Raw genomic sequence first — 25,270 nt, 5'->3', positions numbered from 1 at the left:
AGTGAAATAAGGCGTGTTGGAGAGGCAAAATATTTGTGCCAGGTAAGATATGAAGTGAGAGATGAGGATTTAAGCCGAGATACTCACGGTAAATGTCAACCTGAACTGAACCTTCCGTGGTCGAGCCATCCGCTGCCTTAGCCACACACTTGTAGATTCCAGAATCTTTTAACACCGCCTCATAGATAGTTAGCATCGTCTCGGTCCCCTGCGAGGAGGCCACGAGGCGGCCAGACGATCCCACCGGCTTCCCATTTGGAGATAACCAGGTAACTTCAGCAGCTTCTTCATCGACTGGAGAAGGAAACAAAGGGCTTGGTGAAGGGTGAAGGAAATGGAAGACAACGAGGTGAAATACAATGTCGAGGTAAGCCGTTAATGCACGAGTGAGAGAAGAGTAAGAGTGCAAACTGAAGGGGATGAAGAAAAGGTTCAAGGGTGCAATGAAAGAGGAATAACTGTGGAAGAGGCAACTGTGAGGAAGAAGAAAGTGAGCAGCGAGCAAATGGAAATAGGAATACTTTTATCAAGACCAGTGTCGGTCTGCATCGGTGTGCAGCTTGAATGATAAGAACAGGTGCTTGCTCCAATGAAGGGCCAACGACTCAAATCTCTGGGAAAAAAATCACAACTACTCACAGCCTACAAGACCTTTGTCCATATCCCAATAGAGAACTGCTGTTCCACCTTGGCTGACACCGATTATGGATGCGATGAGTTAACATGCTGCCGTGAAGTGCATTTCGTTGCTGTGATGAATGCGTTCTCAATGAGTGTACCCCAGCACCAACGGATTTCGGTTTCTTTAAATACAACAATGTCTTGTGGTGTTATTTGATTAAATGAAACATAGAGAAGGGCTGATTTATTTAAATGTAGAGGTCCTCAGTTCATGCATGGTAACATCTGGAACAGATTAGCAATTTCTAAAAGAGCTGATCAGACATGTGTTTCTGCAAAAATAAGTCATGGTTTTGATGTCACAAGAAAGTCCTGGGACACAGCTCACCAAGGCTCGATGGAATTACATAACCGCAAAAGAGGTCGTGGTTTTGATGTGACCAGAAGATTCCTGGACTCTCGAAGGTTTGCTCATGATGAGCATTAAGAGTGAGAGAGTAAGGCAAATTCAAGAGAGAGAAGCAGAGAATGCGTTAAGGAAGGATCAAGGGAGCAGAAACGATGAAACGACGAGGAGCCCACGTGGAATCAGCATGAAGCACCGCGTTTAGAAAGAGTTGTCGAATGCAATTCACAGAGATGTGGATGTGATTGCGAGAGACGGTATCAGCACTCGAACAGGCGCTGAAGGAGCGGGGTCGCAATGTTCTTCCCGCACAATGCCAGCCAGGAGTTTGTGGGTAAACGGCTCATGTGTCCGAGTGAATTTGGGACGAGTCGATGTGCTTCGTCTGCATGGGTGACGGGGAGCTCTGGGTGGAGCTGGTCAGTTTCATGAGTAAAGAAGCTCGTGAGAGAGAGTATGTTCAGGGTTTTGTGTGTATGCTGCGTCTAGTTTAGCAACGGCTTTGAACTGCTGCCATTATGCACCGAACAATCACAACTACTCATCTGGCCATCCTCGACAAGGCTTGTTGAGCATCGGCATGGAGGAAGAAGACTCCGTCAGGAACTGTGTGTACATTTAATGACTAAAGAGGATGTCAAACCATACAGCTTTGCCCTTAGAGTTATTGTGTCACAACGAGTTGATTGATGTATTTATATAATTAGGTTGTATTGTACGATTTAATGTATAACGAAATCGTTTTGATTTCATGAAACCAGCCAGTTATGGCTTGGTGATGGGGGTTACGTGCCTGTCAGAACATGGGAGAGAGAGAGAGCGAGCATAGCTGACACCCATACCGTAACAGTGCTGCAGTATCATGTCCATATTCCCTGGAATCTTTGGAATCCAAAGCTCTCAACATTATTGGCATCTCCTACAACAAGCCACAAGGCCTGCTGCTGTCAGATCGCAGCCCCGTCAGTAGCCTTTCTGTTAAATTTTAACGAAATCTCCTCCGGTATAGCTCCCTCTGTATGCTCGCTCATCCCTCTGTCCCTCTCCAGCAATTCAAGTATGCACTCACTCTTCCAGTAACCCCTTCCTGGTTAAACATATTAAAAAAATAAAACAGCATCATGGCCTCATGCTCACCTCCCCTCTTTTACAAGGGTCTTGGGGGAGGTAAATGACAAAGGGCAGCAGCTTTACAGAATACCAAAGGGTACGGAGTACGGGGGTTGGGCATGCACAAGCAGGAAAGGAGGAATAACTCAAAAATGAGTAACAATGGCACGGAGAGGAACAGAATGAGAAAGAATCAGCATGTGTCGAGATTGTGGGTGTGCATGGGTAAGTGTATGAGGTAATGCTGTGGACTGTATTATAAAGATTGAAGTGAGGAGGACAAGACAATTGACATGATTCCACAATTAGAAGCATAAGAGGATGGATTCACGCAGCCTGCTCTTCGGGAGGGTGAGCAGGTGAGGGTTTGGTGAGAAGCACATGTGACCTGAGGTGACTAAGGGAGGGCAGAGGTAGAAGATGGTGGGAGCAGCAACACCAGATGTAAGCTTGTATAAAACAGAGCCCACCAACTTGCTGCTGTTGTGAGAGTGACAGTTCATGAATATCCACTTCCTGTCTTGCGATTCCAATTGTGCGGAAGACCTTGTTTTTGATTGCCTCAAGAGCAACAAGGTGGGAATCAGGAGCACCAAGCCAGAGCATGGAACCATATTCAATGGAGCTCTATATGAAAGCCTCATACACACACCATGATGAGCTCATTGTGGCTCAGCAATGCCTCAACTCGCCAGAGAACACAGAGATGACGACTAGCCTTCGATGTCTGTTTGGTGGTACGATCCTCCCACGAAAGGTAATAGCAAATGCTAAGGTCACGATGGTCCAAGGACTGTACCCCCTACAGTGGCTTCAAAAAGGTAGATTGGATAGTTTGATTGCTGATCTTTGTGGAGAGGCGGTGTGAGAGTGTGCGACTTGCCGCCATTGAATGTCATGTTCCAAGTAGTTGACCAGATACTTATCTTGTTCAGGTTTGACGAAAGGTATTCAGCAGCAGCAGGCCTTTCACAAGAATGATGTACTGTTCAGCAGAGATTGGAGTAATCAGTGAAACGACAGAATGTGTTTTGACATCGGTCCAAATATTCTGTCTTGTGGAACTCCAGTGCGAAATGAAAGGTCATGGGATAGAACACCACGAAGAGCCACACTACATGTCTGCTGATAAAATAAATCAGACAACCACATGAGCAAGGAAGTCCTGGATACCAAAGGAAGACAACTTAATCAAGGCTAGATGCCAGATAATGTAGAAGGCTCAATAAATATCCAGAGACAAGGCCCTAACCTCTTGCTTGAGGTTAAGGGCATCCATTCAATGCTGTCACAGAAGTAACATATCCAAGGTCGAATGGCCAGATCTCAAACCAAACCGGTTGACAGAGTTAAGCAGGTTAGAGAAGAGATAGTGCCCGAGATCGGCCATTCACTTTGCTTATGAAGTGGAGAAGGCCGATGGATCTTGATATGAGAGGATCAGTTCTGCAACCTTTCTTATAGACAAGATTGATGTTTGTAACTTTTAAACTTGTCCCCCTAAGCAGATGGAAGTCCAGATGCTGTGGGGAACATTCTGTAAATGGAGATGGCATGGGTACAAGAAGGGAAGAATTTTGGATCTTAGCCCTTCTGCAGTGAAGACACGAGTTCAGGAACTCTGATTTTTCCCAGGCGGTATCCAGCATGACTCCATCTTTCAGTAGGGAAGGAATATAAGGGGGATCTATTCCAGAGCCAGAACTGACCAACTCCCACCAAGCTTTGGAGAAATGTTTCCACGAGACATACAAACCCTATATTCGCTGCAGCAGCCTGTATGAACAGATCTGTGAAGTTAGAATGCAGATCGATGCTATTGGTGGACCAGAAGTTTCGAGAGTGGGAAGCACTTACAGGAGAACATGAGGGGAGAAGAAAAGGATTGGGGTGAGAAAGGATGGGGGTTAGAGAAAACAAGATCTGTTGCATCCCACTCTTCCCTCCAGGGCAATCTTGATTGTGCACCATCCATCTCATGCAACCCCATTTCTACCCACGCCAACATTACCGAAGCTTACCCAACCCTCTTACTCCCTACACCCCACCCCCGCCACCCCCTTTTCCTATTTTGTTCATTTCTCTGGTTGTTTCAATATGTGGCCACACTGCCCCAGCAGTGCCCGTTTGTTGCCGTTATACTCTCTCGCACCTCACTCTTCCATTAGCCTTGACATTGTAATTCTTTGAAACCTCAGCTTGACTTTACTTCCCACAGAGTTTGGCACTCCTTTCATTTTATAAAACCCTGATTGTTGACTTCAATTGATTTTATCATCAAATATAAATGTCATGGGAACAAGGGAAAGGAGTGAGTCACAAGGGAAATTGTGTAAATAAATTAAATATAATAATTTTAAAAACACACAACAACAACCATAGAAGCATCAAACAAAGTAATGTCCCATCCATTGTGATCATGTCTAAATGGTACAAGCAGATATTATTACAGCATGAGGAATTAATTAATCACTGTGAAGATAAGAGAGATCGATAGGGAAGCAGAATGATGGAGCAATTTCCTCTCCTGCTCAAAAGCTCGGAATGAAAACCGTTCGTGGAAGATCCGACGGTCAGACAGACATCAAAATTCAAACCTCTGGGGGATCACATCGAGTCGGTTCATATAATTGTGTCGGAGTGATTCCAAGGTATAGTTCGGTGTTATTGAGAGACAGACAGGATCGTCAGGGAGCACGCAGGGCTACGTAGCCCTGCAGTACGAGAAGCTCCCTCCCTGGATTGTTATGTGAACCCCTGAGGAAATCATACATTTTTGAGGAACACAAATTGGATACTTACCTATGCATAGGAAGAACTTGGAATCGCCAACACTGATCTCTCCTCCTGATGGAGATATTTCCACCTGGAGCGCGAGGCCTGAGGAATGTGAGGAACAAGTCATTAGTGAGAGCGAACACTTGGGAGATATGGAGCATTGTGATGCAATTGGCAAAAGGTCATGGTAGAGGGGTGTGATGGAGGGTAGGGGGAGAGGGAATGGCCTTGGTTGATTTTCAAGCCTCAACAGTGCAAGTGAACCACGTCTGTGGTTGAGATGTATCAAGATCACGGAACTTCAAGTTACAGACAAATGACATCATCAGATCAGATTTTGAAAAGAGGAAAATAAAAAATACAACTTTATTTTTAAAAGGACTTATAAGGAAAAGGACCAAATTGTGCGATCGGTCGGACCGTAGACCGGCCGTGTGAGGAATCAAACTTTCTGCGGACGGTCGAGTTTATACGGTGTGTAACGGTTTATACATACGATGGCTTACTCTTCAATCGGATTCTCAGAGATTAAATTTACAAGCACAACAATTTTTTTTTGTTACAATATGGCGTCTGTCCCGGGTAATTCGTGATGGGCTTCGCGTTACCAATGTGCAACGGACGCAAAGCGTGCAACACCATTCGGGTGATGCAAACGGAAAGAGCTGCAGACGATGACGAGAAATGACGTCATCGTCATCGTCACAGGTGGCTGAATGTGACGTTTCAAAGGAGACCGGCTCCAGGTTTTCTTGCGGAACGTGAACTCTCGACCACGCAAACAGCCCACGAAAGGGGAAGATGAAAGGTCATCGATGGAATGTGCTGACACAACTACTGTACATGGGAATGACCCAAGCTGGATTGCGAACAAGGGATTATGTTAACGGTGCAGGGAGAACGTCGGTCAGGGACAATCTGACGACGTACCATTTTGAACAATGATTCATTCTCCAAGATCACGATGAGCATCCATACCGAGCTGTATTCACGAGGACCTGACGCCGAATGAAGCGTTCAAACACATGGGCTGCAGCATTTCCAGAATACCCGCATCGAACATGGAGAGCTCGGACATGACTGACGAACTCACGGTCATGAGAACCGCTTACGAGGCTGGAGAGGTTGGCATGTCCGCTGCGCCAAGCGATTGATGATCTCCCGACAAAACATCAGAAAACTCATTTACATCATGACAAAAAAAGCATACCGATAACCACAGAGGACTGAATTGGAATCAAAGGAATCAACCTTGAACTGACAAGAGCCGTCTACATATTACATATGCAGAGAAAGAAAGGGAAAGTAACGACCCAGGGGCCTGGACCGGATGGGGCCTGTCATTATTCCTTCAATGTTTTGTTTCATATAATGATCGTTCCTGGTGATAAAACACCTGGGAGCAGCTTTGTTTTATGTCTCCCTCCAAGCCACTCAGCGTGATTCCCCGGAATGCCATTGTCGTGTACAGTGAGCGATACCCTACCTCACAAAATAAACTACTGTGGGAACAATTTACGTAATCGCAATCACCGTAACGACGTAATTGAACACAGGAGTGTTGACCACGCCACATCCGGATGTGTTAAACGAATCTGCGGGTTCCGAGGTAAATGTGTACAAATTATACTTTGAAAATTTTCAATGTATGCTCAATGTGCTGTATCAAATGGTCACGTGACATGTGGTAATGTTTAAATTCCCCCTGTTGAACGATTTTTGAGGAACGCTCAATATCCATCCATTGGGACCATACTCTGTGCAGAGCGTTGGTGCTGCCTCGGCGGTCTCCTTGGCTATTGGGCACAATCCTGGACGGGTCGCCACTCCGACACAGTATACCAGCAAGCTGGCACTCATTTTGCCAACCTCGGAAGGATGACACAGGCAGAGTCAACCCCACCTGGTGTAAATTCAACAGCCAAGTGGGATTTGAACTCAGGATCCTAGAATCCCAAGCCCACCACCCTAACCACTAAGGCAATACCAGATATACTCAAAATGCGCTGTATCAAATGGTCATGTGACATGTGGTAAAATTTACATTTCCTCTGGTGAACGGTTTTTGATGTACGCTCTTAGCAACATGCAGACACGTGTGCAACCGAATGCTTAACCCCACTTTTCGCTTCACAAACGCGGTCTAATAACACGATGTACATACACGAAGCAAAAACGTGTACGGCTTATGTGCAAACGTAATAAGTACATCGTGGTGATAAACCTGCAGCATTCCAATAGCAATGGGCCATGGACTAACACCCAGGCTTCAGACCTGAGGCATGCCGATCTGTGCTGCTTCATGCAATGGCGGCATGTGATTTCATTTGGGGTGGAGTCAGGTCAGCTGTCCAGCCCATGGGTGTAAAGCAGTGGGGTGGAGTCATGGCAGCTGAACACTGACCCACGTACAGTATAACATGTGATATTTTCTAAGCTTGAAAAGGGCATAACTGTGAAAAATTGATGAAACACCCTGAAACATGTAGTTGATCTGGAAGCCATCATAATAAAGCCATGTACCGAGTTTCAGTTGAATATGTTAAAGGGTATGGGAAAAAAAGTCAGAAAAACCACAGGTGCAAGGGACGGACAGACGGAGAGAAAACATAAGAAGGGAAAGGTAATCTGTGATGAAGAAGGGGAAGAAATAATTTTACTGCTTATATAAAAGGAAATGTAGACAGTCCTCAAAAAGACAAGTAATATTGTTACGAATTTGGAAGCCTTGTGCACACAGACAGACAGCCGTCCTCGTAGCTCAGTTATTTCGATAAGTAAATGTGGATAAATAGCTCCCTTGCCCTTGTCTCATGGGTAAATAAATGTTTGTGCGCTGAGTTACTTTTGATAGTTAGGATTTCCTTTTATTTGAACACCATCAGCAAAGACATCATCAACGACAGCAACGGTTTACTACAGTTCTGCAGAGAACGACGACAACCCACTGCCCCGGGATTCTCCGCGCGCTGAGTGAGGGAGGGGTCGAGCCGCACCGGAGTGCATAAAAGGGGAGTCAGTCTAACGGGACAGCAGTCTGTCTGGCTGGTCTTTGTCGTCGTCGTGGTCTTTGTTCTCCTCCTCGCGATAGAGAGCCTGAGGAGCCGCAGGAGCTGGTCTGGCGCCTGGGCAGAAGCTGGTCTTGGTCGTCGTTGTCGTCTTTGTCCTCCTCATCACGATCGAGAGCTCGAGCGACGCCAGTCCTCGCAAGAACCGCAAGGGTCGCTCGCCGGTGTCTGGGTTCAGCTCGCCTCTCGCCAGACCAAGTAAGCTTGAAGACCACACGTGGTGGGCAGGTCCAAGACAGACCCTGGTCTTCAGCCCCACTGTCCTCCAGGCTGGAGGTCCGAATAAAGACCATTTGATCCGATTCTTTGGGTGTATGTGCGTGTGTGTATCCGTGGGCCCGTCTGTTAAGTAGTGAATTGTAGAAGTGCTTTTTGCCTGTATATACGTGCATTTATTAGTATTCGGTTTAACTCTGCCCTTATGTGCTCCCCTCATCCCCCCACTGCCCCAATTGTGAATAAATACCCCGATTGTTCCATGTTTCAGCTCGTTCGTGTCTATTCCTTCATTGACTTAGCGTGCTGCGTGTTGGAAAGTTAGCCAGGCCGTTTCCGTTGTAACGGGATATTTGGGACCGACGGATCTCGGCGATCAAACCGCTCAGATCGCACACGGAACTGGTACGCGAAGTGGCTCGTTCCGTACGGGTGCCGTCGAGGGTGAATTTCCCCGGTAGGTTGGACCACGTGGGTATTTAGGTAAATTGAAATTGGCAATCGACCCTACCCCACGTGGTCTGTCTAATGGTGAACTTTGGTCCAAAAAGGGACCCGTACTTTTCTGGAGTTTTCCGAAGAAGTACGATCTGAATTCCGGGCAATCGGTCAAGCCGACTCTGCAGCTCCATCTCGCGGATGTGCTCGCGGCCGACGCCCAGCCCCGCAACATTGGTGTTCAGGAGTGCGATTCGGCCCCTCGGCCTCCGTAGAGAAATTTACGGGTCGGATCAGGGGTGTACAGAGCGACCCCCCCCCCCCCCGTTCCCCCAAATTTCAGGTGTTTTTAAATTATTTCCAGCACGCAACATGTCTTGCCAAGACGAGCTGAGGCAGGTGAGTAGTTGTGGTAGTAATGTAGATGAACCCATGGTCCAGGACACCCCCATGCGGGAACTTTCCCCGCGATCGGACCCAGAGTCCGAAATGGGTGCATTGGGAGCGGTGGCGCAGGAGCGCCCCTCCGTCAAATTCCCTCCCCGACCCTTGGCGGGTCCGCGCCCGATCATGGCGAATCGGCTTTGTCAGGGTCATTCGACATGAACCGGTTGGGGGAAATGTTGATGGAAATGAAGGAAACAATGGACGCAAATGCGCAACAAATGCAAGTGATGGAAAACAAGATGGATGCGAGCGCACAGGCACTGAGGGGCAATATGGATGCAAATATGCAAACACTGTGGGGTGAGATGCAGTGCATGGGGTTTAACCTCCAGGCAGGACAAGAGGCAATGAGGACGGAATTGGAGGAGGTGAAAGGCAAAATGGCGGAGGAGATCGGCACTGTACGGGAAGAGATGGCTGAGTTGAGAGAGAGTGTAAAAGGTGTGTGGTCCGCAATGAAGGCGGGCAAGGAGGACGTCACAAAAAAATAATGACGGTTGGATGGGAGGTGGACAAACTAGGAGATGGGGTGAAAGAAATTAAAGAAGGACAAGGGCAATGAGAGAAAGAAATGGGAAGAAACGCGACGGCAATATAAGGACTAAGACAAAGCCAGCAGGAAACGAGGGATGAATTAGAGGCCGTAAAAGAGGGGTGCAGGGCGAGACACAAGGAGATGACGGAAATAGTTGGAGAATTGGGACAAAGAGTAGAGACGGAGACGTGGGAACTGGCAGAACGTTTAGAAAAACACATGGACAAGACAAAAGAAGGGTTGAAATTGGCAAAGGAGGAATTAGTAGAGACACAAGGGGAAATAGGGCAGGTAAGGGACAAACTAGATAAGGTAAAAGACGAGTAGGCACGAATGGAGGGGAAGGTAAGGGATATAAAAACAGAATTGGTAGAATGTATTGAGACCCGATGCAAGAGGCAGGATGGCCTCCTTAAGGAACAGAAGGAGAAAATACGCTCCCTCGAAACGGATCGTAACCAGGTGAGTCCGGTGTCACCGAACGAGGTAAGAGGGTTATGACGCGGGGGCGTGCATGCCGAGTTTGGGGGGGGCAGAGATTTTGGGGTCTCTTGGCCTAATACAGGCCTCCAGTATGATTGTTCGCGAGTGTATGCAGAATGCGAGTGGGATGGCATGGGGAGTACGCAGGACGGTGATGGGCGTGCACCGACCCAGACGGGGGTGACAAATTCCCCAGGCGAATGGCTCGGGCTCCGCGGGGGTAGGGCACTGCTGGAATCCGGGGGATCCGTCCCTCCATTTGTCCCTCAGGGTCTCGTGAGTGGGGTTTGGACCTGAGGAGGCCGGACGGTGCCGCTGGCTCCGTACGACGGGAAGACCGACCTGAGGGCGTATATGGCCCAATTTGACCACGTGGCCAGGGGTAATGGCTGGGGCGTGGACGAGAGTGGGATCCACCTTGTGGCGGCACTGCGCGGCGCGGCGGCTGAGGACCTGACCACGATGCCCCCGGGAGGGATAACGTTGACAGGCCTCCCTCCGTTCGGCCCTAAATAACCGATTTGGAGTGGAACAGCAGAGTGAGCTTGTTCAAGCTCAGCTCAGTGGGTGCAAACGACAGCCCCATGAAAAGATGGGAGATTTGGCGTACGATATTCGCCGCGCGGTGGGGATCGCACATGCGAACATAGTGCCGCGCTACCAGGAAGACCTTGCCCTGGACTATTTTATCCAGGTTCTTGCGGGCACTGACACTGGGACCCTGCTGACCATATTTCGCCCAGAGAACCTCCAGAAGGCGGCCGACGCTGCCACCCGATGGGAGGCAGCAAAGCCGCCGGCTCGAGGAGCAGAGCAACATGCGTTGGCGGTCCGGCAGGTGGGCCCCGTGCACAACCGTGCACCGGGAGCCGGGGTTGGTCTTGGCTCCCAAGTGGAGCTGGAGGGAATGGTCCGGGACATGGTCGACCGCCGGTTAGCGTGGTCTGGGGCATGGCAGGCGGCTCATGGGCGGACGCGTGGTGGGCTTTCACCAGATACCCCAATTCGGAATGAGGGGGGGGGTTATAATTTGGACTACCGGAGGCATGCACCTTACCCGGTGAGGTGTTTCAACTATGGCCAGGTGGGCCACCTGCAGCGGCGGTGTAGGGACTCGCGCAGGGAAAGGCTCTAGACCCCAAGACCACCAACTCCGCCCCGTGCAACTCAGAATAGCCAGGGCCCAACAACACCCACCCTGCCCCGCCAGTCCCAGGGAAACTAATGAGTGCCGAACATATAGGGCCATGTTCGGCAGACCCAGATGGGGAGGAGCCCTCAGAGCTGCGACAGGTCATCTATTGTGGCCAAATTGGCACTGCTAGTTTGACAATTCGGTGCAAAATTGCCGGCGTAGGGGTAGACGCCGTTGTGGACACAGGAGCGAGCGCCACGATCATCAGCCCTGTGGTCCTTAATTTGAGTGTGGACGGATGGGATGAGATCCACCATCTGCAAAATCAGTTTGCAGCTAGCTACCGGGGCAACGGCCCCCATCATCGGGCGTGGTTTTGTGACCCTTAAACTGGGCACAGTGAAAAGAAAAATAGAGGTTTGGGTGGCGGAGGTGTGCGACCCATGTCTAATAGGGTTGGATGTGCTGACCGCCGGTGGTTTTAAAATCGACTTAGGCCGAGGGGTCATGGAGTTGGGTGGTGAGGAATTGCCGTTGGGGGTCATGAGCACGGATGAGAGGGTGGAGCTGGAGGCTCCTGACTCCGTGGTCATTCCCTCGGGTGCCAAGGCAGTGGTCCCGGCCCAGTGGTGGGCACACCAAACCTGGCAGGGCTCCTGCGGCCTGGCTGAAATACTGGCGGGGAAATCGACCCCGGGTTTAGTCGTGGGCCGCACCCTGGTAAATACCGACGGGCCTATCGTGCCCGTCAGGATGATAAATGTTCGCACGGAACCACGCACTATTGGACAGGGCACGAAGGTGGCAGATTGCACCCCAGTTGGTACAAGTCGCAGAGCTGAGGGACGATAACATCGAGTCAGACCGGCCCCAGAGGGGGTCTTCAGAGTCTGTTAGGAATTGGCCCGATCCCATTTGTGAGATGGTAAATTGGAGTAGGGTAGATTTGGAGGATGCCCAGTGGGAGGCCTTACACAAACTGGTCGACCGACATATAGAAATCTTCTCCTTGTCACGCGCAGATATTGAACGTACGGACGGGCCTGGTGAAACATCAGATCCACACCGATGGGGCCCGGCCTGTCCGTCAGCCCGCTCGACGGCTCCCCTGGAGCAAGAGAGAGGAAGCTGATGAACAGGTAGAAAAGATGCTCAATGCAGGTGTCATTGACCCCTCGGGGAGTCCTTGGATGTCACTGGTTGTGTTGGTAAAAAAAGGATGGGACCACGCGTTTCTGCGTGGACTATCGCCAACTTAACAACGTGACACTCAAATACTCCTATCCCCTGCCTATAATTGACGATACCCTCGACGCCGTTTCAGGCTCCAAATGGTTCTCAACTTTGGCCTCAAGAGTGGGTATTGGCAGGTGGAGATGGACAAGACGGGGAAGGAGAAAATGGCATTTTCTACAGGGAAGGGACTGTATCAGTTCACTGTGATGCCGTTCGGTTTGTGCAACGCCCCCGCCACCTTTGAGAGATTGATGGAGCATGTGCTGGGCGGCATGCCATGGCAATCATGCCTGGTGTACCTGGATGATGTCCTGGTACACGCTAAAACATTTTCCCAGGCAATAGCTAATTTGGACCAGGTGTTTTTGGCGCCTCAGGCAGGCAGGGTTGAAGTTGAGCCCGGAGAAATGTACTTTGTTCGCAAAGGAAGTGTCCTATCTCAGACACGTGATTGGCTGCGATGGGGTGAAAGCCGACCAGGTAAAATTACAGCAGTGGAGGAGTGGCCTGTACCCCGTAACGTCAAACAGGTACAAGGGTTCTTGGGTCTCTGCTCCTCCTACCCCGATTGATCCATGTTTCAGCTGGTTCGTGTCTATTCCTTCATTGACTTAGCATGCTGCGTGTTGGAAAGTTAGCCAGGCAATTGCCGTTGTAACTGGATATTTGGGACCGACGGATCTCAGCGATCAAACCGCTCAGATCGCACACGGAACGGGTACGCTAAGCGGCTCGTTCCGTACAGGAGCCGTCGAGAGTAAATTTCCCCGATAGGTTGGACCACGTGGGTATTTAGGTAAATTGAAATTGGCAATCGACCCAACCCCACGTGGTCTGTCTATTGGTGAACTTTGGTCCAAAAAGGGACCCGTACTTTTCCGGAGTTTTCCGAAGAAGTACGATCTGAATTCCAGGTGATCGGTCGAGCCGATTCTTCAGCTCCATCTCGAGGTCGTGCTTGCGGCCGACGCCCGGCCCCGCAACAATATGTCCAGTGAAGATGATGTTTCAAATGGGATGGACTCAATGGAAGTGCTCTCAACAAGAATCCAAATAGAACAACAAAAAGAGCAATCAGATTGCAAACCCTTGCCAGGACTTCTTTGGAGTGGTGCATTTTTTATCGGTTTCAGGCTAAAACTAATATAGCTGCCAACCACGTGACCTCTGATATCATATGTGTGAACCTTTTGTTCTTCATGGGCAAGCGGTCATACGTGTAAATTGTCACCTCGATCTGTTCCGCCACTTCAGAGATTTCTGAAGGTTTAAAAAAAACACAAAAAACAATATGGTTGCCGAATCACGTGACAAATGACGTCATTAATTTTTTTTCTGTGGACCATTTTAATCCGAGGTGACCTTAAAAAAATTTCATACTGATCGGATGTGGCATTCTCCAGATGCATTCATGACGTCACTACAAAGGCACCTATAACGTCACAAAAGAAAAAAAAAATCACACATTCCCCATGAGGAAAACTTGCTAGTGTATGTGCCAAGTTTCAATTTTTTCCTTGTTGCGGTTTCAGAGATGCGGAGGTCCAAAGTTTCTCCAACATGGCTGCCACACCGCGTGACCTATGACATCATAATTATCATTACAACATTCTACACGAGTCATCACACCAATGGTGAAAATTTTGTTTCAATCTAACAAGCGGTTGCGGAGAAAAACACAAAAGTCCTGTGCGGAAAAACAAACAAACAGACAGACAGACAAACAAGCAAACCCAAACGCAATACCCTCTCCTTCGGCGAGGGTAAAAATGTGCAGTTATGAATGACGTCGTTATGCTCATCATATTGTGAAACTATCGGCATTTTTCGCGATATTAATAATTAACCTCACAGTTACACCCTCAGCTGTTGTCTCACAAAAACATCACCGACACACCACAATGACACTCACAGCGATGCGCTGCATCCCAAAATAGAAGAACAAGATGAACATTCTCGTATGACTACCTTCGGTTCGAGAAGATTAAAACCTAAATCTTTCAGGCGCATTAAACCCATGAACTCGAGAATGTCCATCTCATATCCTTAGCACTCGACCAACACCACACACGAGATGAAGACAAACATGACAGATATGACATTTGTGAATCAAACATATTTGGTTTCAAAGCAGAATGAAGAACTTGGTCTTGCTCGTGAAAGCTGGTGTCAGTCAGACGAGCGTGGAACAAACCGGCAGGCCCTCCCCAGAGCTACTGTGAGGTGCCAATGGGCCGAACCCTCTTAAGAACACGTGGTGGGGGCACTCTTTCCCTCCTCTTGGACACTGACCTCCGAAAGTAGGTCATGCCCTTTTGCCACCTGGCTGCTACAAGGAGAATGGCGTCGCATTATCCCCCGGATTACTCTGGGATAAAGAACCAAGGACGATGCAACCGTTACGACTCTGGACTGAACCGTAAGGGGGTCTCGCCGGGGCCACAATTGCCTGAGCAACCGACAGCGGGTTAGGAGTGACGACGCGGTCCACTTGTGAGACCAGGAGAAAAGAGAAACCCCCGAGATTGGAAAGCAGCCTTTCAGAAGACTGGGGTTGCACCAACCATCCCTCGAGAGGGAACCGCTCACCCGGGTGAGGTCGGATACCCTCCAAAAGGAAGAGTTCCTGGGAGGGATGGTTAAGCATAACCGAAATTAGCTCCATAGATTCAGGGGAGGCATTTCCCACGTCTGCGCTGGAATCACAGTGATGTCGAAAAGGCATGGCCACTCGTGAAAATTTGGTTTCAAATCAATCAGTTGATTCAATCATATGTGCCTACGCTTCACTTTGTCCAAATACAAAGCAATTTAATCTCTTATTACCTCCGCCACCGAAGGTGGAAGGTGGTTATGTTTTCACCCCCCTCACTGTCGGTTTATCTGTTTGTGTGCAGGATATCTCAAAAAGTTGGACGGATTCGGATGAAATTTGGCGGATAGGTCGGGCGTGTGGCAGGGACCAACTGATTCGATTTTGGTGAAGACCCGAGTCCGGATCTGGACACGAGAAATATTTGATTTTTAAAGTGATTCTTCACCGTTGAGAGACCGGGCCAAAAGCGATATGTCGCATGATATTTCAAAAATGTATTGGGCCCGATATGTTCTCGTGGATCAGGCATTACGTGGCGGAGGTATGTGCTCTACCGAGTGCCCTTCTCGTTTTACAATGCTTTCAGGCTCAGGGTGAACCTTGAACATTTCCTCCATGCAGAAAGATATTGTGAGACAAGAGAACTGTAACGTGAAGTCCAAAAGGCTCGATACAGAATGCAGTGCAAATCAACATCGTATATTGGATTTAAACACAGGCTCTGGCCTCATAAGCCATGAGCTGAAAATGTTAAACATGAAAAACTAGACATGGGAAGAAATGGTGTGAACACCAGTGCATCTATCAACAAATGAGGTATAAAAGGTATTTCAATGCATGAAATCACCGATCAGGGCATGCTGACCACCGTGGGAAGCACGAAGCAGCTGACATTTCGGGCGTTAACCCTTTGTGGGTTTTTTGTTCATTTTATCCATTGATTAACCTGTCCGCCGAGGTGGATGGACACTGATCTTCATGAGGAAGACTTGTTCCTCTTCTAAAGAACATATTTTAATCCTACATTCTCAGAAGTTTTTCATCTAATTTTTATTTCAAACATATTTGAAACAGCGATGTTTCCAGCTTCGTGTCCAACTATATTGTCAGTATTGGCCAACGATGACATCACAATTCAAAACAATATTTGGATGGAAGTCTCTCGTGAAAGGGGGAGTTAAATTCACCCTGGACAATCCAGGAATTGTTTAATGCTCTAAACATTGCACCACCAGACTGTTTAATAATAGCATCATTGGTTCCTCTTCGATTGGTTAATTAAAAAGGTAATGTTCAAGGGATTCAGGATAACCTGCCACTAGCTCTCCAGCAGTTAATGGCCGTCAGCTACAATAGGAGTTGTCATTCCAAAATAAAGCTTCAGCATGCATTGCAACCCGATACTTCTCAGAGAAATTACTCCCCAGGTCGAATAGTGTTCACCTTTCCCGCATCCACTGTGGACACCAACCCTACCCCACAGCTATCACAGTACAAACATCGACTCGACGACACCTGCAACCTCTGGCAGGTCACCTCCCACACACAATCCAACACATTTTAAAAGAAGACTGCGTGGTCCTGGCTCCATGAAGGCAAGAGCACGACATCTTATAGGTGAAGATCTCTGGGTCGATCCCGGGACACCGACCGGTTAACTGCGTTCAGCAGGCCTGTTCGAGCAGAAACGACCGGGTCCAATCAGCAAAAACAACAACAACCCTATACTTCTGGATTTCTTTTGCAACTTCAATGCATTATGAGAGAATCAAACTATGTTTAAAAAAAATAAAAAAAAAAGACGTCTGTAACTATCCATGAACCTCCACAAGCAAGGAAGTACGAGAAAAAAAAAAAAACATACATCATCCATCATACCATGCATAAACGGAACGGTATATCGATGAGGTTTGAAAAAGGGTACGCAGAGAAGAGAGAACTCTTCAGAAATGTCCATTTAAGAAGTCACACAAATTGAGGTTCAGGCTTGTCAGTGCGTGGAGGGAGGCATTAGTCAAAGCATGCAGAGAAATGGTTTCAGATGACCTTACCACTGAATCAGGAATGGACCTTACCACTGAAGACATTATCTGTGGTGTGTGAGCAAAAAAAAGAAATGGAACAGCAAACAAAACTTCAGACGTTCTTCTGTATAGCAATACCAAAAGTTCATTAATACTAAATGCGCAAAATCATGGTGTTTGATCACTGTGGACAATAATTTATCCAGTGTCCTAACGTCTAGGTCCTGCAAGTATAACATTACAAGCTCTTCCATGAGCCTTGTGCTGCATTCCTGTGCTGACTGGACTAAAGAATCACGGGTTTCTTCTCCACAAGAGCGCCGCGAGTAGTGCCTTCTGATATGGAAGGCCAACTGAACGTGACATGTTTTGGAAAGATGTGTACATGGAAAATTGGTATTTATAGACACTGCCCAAAAAGAGATGGAAGCAGCAGTTTGTAATGGTACTGGAATGTGAAAGTATATGGTAAAAAGTGGAAAAGAAGGTTGTGCAGTAAAGCTGAAGGGATTATGATTTATTCAGACAAAACGAGATCCACTCAAAACGAGAGTGAAGCCGATGGTGCACCATCGCAAATCCCCACTCGTCTCACCAAAAGAAAAGTTGAAAGATGGCAAAATTTTCTGCCAGGAATGACCCAACATCATATTTTGAGATAAAAAAAAATTTCCCCCATTTTGACCAAATTTTATGACTCCAAATCTTTTTGACCCTGGGTCCCCACCGATTGCCGGGTCAAGCCAGATCAGATCTGTGCCTTGCTACAGGTACCATGTAAACCTGGACTAACCTGTTTCAAGGTCGATTAGTCAGCGACTAAAGCGTCTCCCCCACCAGGTTTCCTGGTGAGGAGGATGTGTGGACATGGACACCCAGCAGGATTAAAAACAAAACCTGTCAAAGGGCGGAGGAGCTCCTTTTAAGCCAACGGCCATCCATATCTGGTGCCCAACTGTGTCTGTGGACGTCCTCCTGCAGTTGGGCACCTCTTTCTTGGAGGTTGTGTGCAGGATTAGTAACAACGGCCACCATAAAACACTTCATTCCACAAAACACACAAAAAAACCCACTAAAACCCCACTCTGTGAGAGTACGTCCTGTGCAGCTGCCCTTTTCAAGGCAGCTCACCGGATGACGGGTTGCGGCAAAGCCTTCGAGACCCTCACCCTGTGCTTTTCGTCCCATCATCAAAGCGTCACGTTCCTGGGTCGAGTTGTGGTGTGTGCGTCAGGGCAGTGCCGAGGTGTCGTCCACCAGATGGCAGTCTCCTTGGTTAACCTGAGGCAATCCCTTCGGGTGGGTGCCTGATATTGTTGCGGGGCCGGGCATCAGCTGCAAGCACGACCACCAGATGGAGCAGTAGGGCCGACTCCACCGATCAACCAGAATGTATAGGTCGTCACCCCGGATAACTCCGGAGCCGACGGGTCCCTTATTGGACTGAAGTTCGCCAATAGGTCGACCACGTGGGGTAGGGTCAATTGCCAATTTCAATTTATCTAAATGCCCACGTCGTTCAACTACCGGGGAAATTCACCCTCGACGATGCTCATACAGAAAGAGCCGCTAGCGTACTCAAACCGTGTGCGACCCGAGCGGACGGTCACCGAGCTTTCGTCAGTCCAAATGTCCCTTTACAGTGAGCGGCAACAGCCTGACTAATTCTCCAACACGCACCATGTTAAACCAATAAAAGAAAGGACGAGGACGAACCAATACATTTTACACATGGGTTTACTTATAATAGGTGGGGAAGGAGGGGAGCACGTAAGAAGCAGAGTTATCACGACTAATAGAAATGAAATGCAAATAATGTACAAGGCACTTAACAGTTGCTACTTCAAGACGGGCCCACACACAGACACACACACACACACACAGAAACGGACCCCAATGGTCTTTATTGAAGGCCTCCAGCTCGAGGACAGGTGAGCTCGGGACCAGAGCCTGCGCTTGGACCTGTCCACCTCGTGTGGTCTTCGACGATCTGGCTCTTTGGGACTCGAACCCGCAGCAACGATGCCACTCCAAGCACCAGGGACGGAGGAAGTGTCGGACGCCAGGTGGACGAGACAAGAGACGACCGAGCACTGCCAAGCCAACCAGACCAAACGAGTCGATCTCCGGCACCTCAAACCCGATTGCTGCCAAGCCGACCAGACCAGACGAGTCGATCTCCGGCACCTCAAACCCGATTGCTGCCAAGCCGACCAGACCAGACGAGTCGATCTCCGGCACCTCAAACCCGATTGCTGCCAAGCCGACCAGACCAGACGAGTCGATCTCCGGCACCTCAAACCTGATTGCCCAACCCTGACACTCTTTCCAAGGCCCTGGTGTTTCTTATATTGCATTTCTCCTGCGGGCTGGGGTGTCGTGGGAAGGATCGCCGTCTGAGACGTCTCGCCTCCCATTGGTCCGGGGTTCATGGGATCGTCGGTGTTTGAGACGTCTCACGTCTCCCACTGATCGAGAGGCTGTGGGAAAGTTTGCCGCCTGAGACGTCTCGCCTCCCATTGGTCTGGGGTTCGTGGGAACGTCAGTGTCTGAGACGTCTCACGCCTTCCGTTGGTCGAGAGGCTGTGGGAAAGTTTGCCGTCAGAGACGTCTCGCCTCCCATTGGTCCGGGGTTCGTGAGAAAGTCGATGTCTGAGATGTCTCGCCTCTCATTGGTCTGGGGTTCGTGAGAAAGTCGATGTCTGAGATGTCTCGCCTCTCATTGGTCTGGGGTTCGTGGGAACATCGGTGTCTGAGACGTCTCACGCCTCCTATTGGTCGGGGGGGAACATTCCATCTCTCGGGGCGGAGTCAGACCTCTGGTGGCCGAGGAAACTCTGCCCACGTACGTGGTCGAACGCACGTAGACAATGGCGTCGGTGTGAGGAAGCGAGGTGAAGGCGTGTTGTTATAAGGGGTGTAAAAATCCTAACTATTAAAACAACACACAGCGCACGTACGTTTAATTCCCATTAGACAAGGGAAAAGGGAGCTAACTGGCAACAGGTACTTCCTGATATAACTGATCTATAGGACCTGTATGTTGTGTGCTCATGGCTTCCAGATTCGCAACAGTATGTCCTATCCATAAGAGAGGATGATCACCTGTCTCTTCTTTCATCTGAGCTTCAGAGTTTGAACATAGGTATTGCAGCACACTCTGAGTTTTGGAGACCGGATAGTGGTGAGATCATGGCGGGTGGTTACACGTCTTTTTCTGGTCTGGTCGCTCTGATGGTTACCATGCCCAAGGAGTTGCTGCAGCTGTGTTCAATAAGCTGACTCCCATGATAATTGAGGGAACACCAGCCAACGAGTGTATTATGAGACTGATGATTTGTCACTCTTTGGGTGTCATTTCCCTGGTCTCTGTATATGCTCCGACTGAGGTGAGTGATCTCACCGTGAAGGACGCATTCCATGCAGTGCTTGGGTCTATGGTTGATCAGTGCCCCCAGGTGAGATACTCTTCTAATCTTGTGGATTTCAATGCATAAAATGGCACTGACAGGGATGTTTATGGGATATGAGACATGTGTTGGTCCCCCATGGGTCAGGAACTTTGAACCAGAATAGTACTAAGTTCCTTGACTTTGCAAGAAGTCATGGACTTGGGGTGGCTGGTTGCTGGTTTCAGCGTCCACAGGCTCATTGCTAAACTCGGCATTCCAATGCTGGGGGTGTGGCAAAGGAGACTGACCATGTGGTCGTTGATGGTCGCCGGAGGATGCTCCAGAACTGTAGGGTCTACCAGATTGCTCAGTTCCTCAATACCACAGGCTTGTGGTGGTAACTCTGGAGTTGCAGCTCAAATCTGGAAGAATGGTACCATCCCAGCATAGGCTGGATGTTTGCAAGCTCAAGGATGAGAGGGTAGCTGTGCAGTTTGCAAACAGGCTGAGTGGAGATTTGGGATCTGGGTGCTTCAGGGGATCCTGAAGAGTTGTGCAGTGCCTTCAAGACGACCATCCTTGATGTTGCCGGTGGATGTCTTGGAACCCACCGTCAGGTCAAGTAGAACTTTGTTTCCCAAGGGACATGGGATATCATTGACCAGTCGCAGTGTCAGGCTAAATGACAGAGCTGAGATGTTCAGAGAGTTGAGGCGTAAAACTGTACGTTTGCTGAGGGTGGACAAGGAGGCCTATGTGCGAAGAATCTATGAGGCGGTAAAGCATCAACTGTGGTCAAGTAATTCTCATCCTGCTTACAGAGGAATTTGTGCATTGCGTTCCTCCAAGCCTGACCCTCGGTGTACTGCAGTAAGAGTGGAGGGTAGTGGGCTCTTGACAGTGGAGTCCAAAGTGAAAGCCCCTTGGGCCGGTTACTTTGGGCGGCTGTACCAGGCTGACCCACCAGCTGTTGAGTTAGATCTCAGGGGTGTGACTATCCCTAGTGAAACACAGGCTGCAGTGAACCAGTTTGAAAGGGGGTAAAACTCCTGGGATCTGTGGCATCCATGGTGAGATTCTCAACGCTGGTGGAAATGCTGTTCCCATGTTCTGTGCTCTGTTTGGAGCATGGGCATCATCCCAACTGACTGGAAAAGGGGCCTCGTTGTCCTTCTCTGGAAAAGGAAGGGTGATCACCAAGACTGCAAAAATTACTGAGGGTGACGCTGCTCTCAGTGCCGGACAAGGTCTTTGCTCGGATAATTCTTGATTGGGTTTGCCACCATCTGCTTGAGCACCAGCGCCTAGAGCAATCAGGCTTTACACCAGAGGTCAACGATTGACCGTATCCTTGTCCTTCGGGTCCTAACCAAACACAGATGAGAGTTTCGGCAGGGGCTGCTTGCAGCCTACGTTGATCTCCGCAAAGCATTCGATTCAGTGAATCAGGATGCCCTCTGGAGGATTCTTGGTCTTTGTGGGGTGACACCAAAACTGATCAATCTGATCTCTGAACTACACTCTGGTGCTCAGAGTGCTGTGAGATGTGGTTATACCATCTCAGACTTATTTCCAGCTGTTACTCGAGTTCATCAGGGGGTATGTACTGGCCCCCATACTTTTCAGTGCTTGGATGGACTGGATTCTGGGGAGGATGTCGGAGAGATCAAGCTGCGTTGCATCATTTGGGAATGGAATGATCTCTGGCCTTGATTTCACAGATGATGCAGTCATCTTTGTGGGGACGCTTTATATCCTTAAGAGAAGTTGGAGCCACTGGGATTCCTGGGTCAAAACTAAAATCGAGGCTTTCAATGACATCTTGGATGCTGCCATCCTGTCTGTACCTGTTTGTGGTGAGGATGTTGACATCATGGAGAGAATCACTTACCTTGGCAGTGATATTCATGTGTCCACATGTTTTGAGACAGAGGTTGACAGACATTTGGGTCGAGCCTGGGGAGTCATGGATTCACTGGATCATGGGGTGTGGCACTGTTGGTACCTGTGCAGGAGGATGAAAGTCCGAGTCTTCAGGTCCTTGGTGCTTCCAGTATTGCTCTACGGATGTGAGACTTGGACTCTGTCAAAGGATCTGAGACGAAGACTTAACTCCTTCAGTACCAGGTCTCTTCAGAGAATCCATGGCGATCGCTGGTCAGACTGTGTGTCCAAAGAGGGTAACTGAGAGAGACTCAAATGAGATTTGTTACCTGCATAGTCCGTGAGCATCAGCTGTGGATGCATGGACATGTGGCTCATTTTTTTTGACGCTGATCCTGCTCACTGGATTCTCTCAGCGAGGCATCCTCATGAGTCGAGGAGGCTAACGCGCAGACTCCGTGCCTCATGGTTGCAGCAGGTTGATCAGCATCTCAAGGAGATCGGGATGGGCCAGGCATCTGCTGAGATGTTAAACCTACTGTTTTTAGGACATTATAAAGGACACAAAGAACAGGCATGAAGAACTAATGTAATGTGCTGGATAAGGTGATGTGCGAGACACTGGGTGTAACGGCGGTAAACCCCACAATATATTTATACGCTTTTAAACCTCTTTAAACCTTTATTCAAAATTAATTATATACTGAACATTGTAGAACACAAATCTCCTTCATAATACTTCCAAGAACCTCCCATGTTTTTTTATACATGGTCTAGGCTCGTGGAAAAGCGAGGACACAACATAACAACATAACCAAGGGAACAGCAGGAGAAAGGAGAAACGCCAATAGCAGAGTGGAGGGAGAGGGTAAATGGAGATGGACAAACAAGGGATGCAGGTAACGATTAGGGGAGAACGCAAGGGGGGGATACATAAGGAAAATTTTGGGAGGGGTTGGGGTGGTTTAACAGGTGTACAAAAGATCATGCTTTTGGATGCTTTTGTCCTTGGACAGTTGGTTACAAGTAAACACGTCACTTGTATGTAAGGCAACTTTGTTCATTTATTTATTTGAATTAATCAAAGTGTTGTAGTTAACAATGGTTAACAACGTGTCATGGTCTATGAAATGATCGATTCCAAAATAATTCAGGATCCATTTATCTTCGGCCTCACCTTGTAGCAAAACCGTATATTGTATTGAAAAATAAGTGGAGGAATCAGAAGAGTGGGGAAAAAATGGAGAAAACAAGAAGAGAGTAATGGTGCGTATTAACGAGCTGTGGGAAAAGGGAAACCATGGAAGAGGAGAGATATATTGGGAATAGAAAAATAATGAAGGATTACATGTAAATGCAAGTTTTCAGTGGTACAGTAGTTCTGGTAAAATAAATTAAGTGTTGGAAAAAAAAAATAACCCTTTCTTCTGATTCCTCTCCATTTTAATACAGTCCTCTTTTATTGTACACCGCCCCTCCCTATTCCATATCCAGGCGATGACGTACGCCCAAAGGTACTCAGTTTTCACTCCATTTGTTTTCTTGTATTTCTTTTGTTTGTCCGGGTAATATCTCAGCCATCCTTTGTCCGAGGCAGCTGAAATTTGGGCACAAAAGTGAACAAGTGCTTTGGCAAAAATCTGTTTACCTCCACCACCAAAGGTGGACTGAGGTTATGTTTTCACCCCTGTCTGTCTGTTTGTTTGTGAACAAAATATCTCAAAACTGTGTGGATGGATTCAGACGAAACTTGGTGGGCAGGTTGGATATGTAACAAGGAAGAATTGATTGGATTTTGGTGAAGATCCGAATCCGGATCTGGATCTGAGAATTTTTTTTAAGTCATTCTTCACTATTGAGTGATGGGGCGAAAACGATATATAGCATGATATCTCAAAAAGTTATGGACCGATTCGGACAAAACTTGATGGATGAGTTCGTTCGGTGACAAGAACAAGTCGATTAAATTTTAGTTCAGGTCCGAATCCAGATCCAGCCCAGCAGTGGGATACAAAACGTAAAATAATCAGCCTGGTTGGTGGAGGTATGCGCTCTACTGAGTGGCCGTTCTAGTTACATATTTATTTTCTTTCTCATCTGGGCGATATCTCAGGCACATTTTGAGCTTGGAAGCTGATATTTGGGAACGACAGTGATAGTGATTTGGCTGTAATTCGTATTTTTGATTTATTGATTAATCAATTAATCGAATAATTACTTAAGTTTCAAAAAGTTAGATTCAGATGAAACAGTGGTGTGAGAGGAATGCTATCAACCAACTAAGAAATTAATTATTTTGTTGTGATTATTTATTTAGTTTAATTACGCAATTAATGAATGAATGAATCAATCAATTATTGTACACTGCTCCCTCTCAATTCCGTCTCCATGTGCTGCACAACGGCATCACCAGGTGCTGAAGGCTCCCTGGCAATATCGCGTGCTGGAGGATTTGTTATTTATTTATTTGGCGTAGGAGCGGTGTACTTTGAATGTTCCCGTACTCGTTCTTTCTAAATTTCTTCTTTCCTGTTCCATTCGATTGCAAAGAAAAACTTTCCCTGTCCATATCTTCTCAAGGGGCTGCCAGGATAGCCGAGAGGTACACACACTCGTCTCTTAGCTGTTTTGCCTGGGTTTGAATCCAGACCCAGCTACAAATGGTCATCCCGGTCTTTCACAGTTAGGGCGATTCATCAATGCGTGTACCGTCCCTCGAATGGACGTGAAGCCGGGTGTCCCGTCTGCCATCATCAGTTGGTGGACATTAAAGATTCCACAGTGTCCTTCGTGAAGATGCAGGCTCTCGCTAGCATCATGAACAAATTACAATTTCATGTCCTCACTAACTGCTGGGTAGGCAATGGCAAACCACCCAGTACAACAGTTAAGGACCTTCCG

The 25,270-nt window shown here is 48.1% G+C and overlaps 1 protein-coding gene across 7 annotated transcripts in view; it reads right to left on the bottom strand.

Annotated features, from left to right (window-relative positions):
- Positions 1–25,270, bottom strand: part of NCAM1 (neural cell adhesion molecule 1) — a 273,015-nt gene that overhangs the window by 141,246 nt on the left and 106,499 nt on the right. For all 7 annotated transcript variants that reach the window (XM_085875921.1, XM_085875925.1, XM_085875918.1 and 4 more), the window contains exons 2-3: positions 4,940–5,017; positions 88–294 (exon numbers count right to left, since the gene is read on the bottom strand). In XM_085875921.1, coding sequence (XP_085732047.1) covers positions 88–294; positions 4,940–5,017 — 285 coding nt within the window. The remainder of the gene's footprint in view (positions 1–87; positions 295–4,939; positions 5,018–25,270) is intronic.

Source organism: Eptatretus burgeri, chromosome 3 (genome assembly GCF_056783735.1).
Source record: "Eptatretus burgeri isolate ZD-2024b chromosome 3, Ebu_testis_v1, whole genome shotgun sequence".
Taxonomy (NCBI): Eukaryota; Metazoa; Chordata; class Myxini; order Myxiniformes; family Myxinidae; genus Eptatretus; species Eptatretus burgeri.
This window is presented reverse-complemented; position numbering and strand designations above follow the sequence as displayed.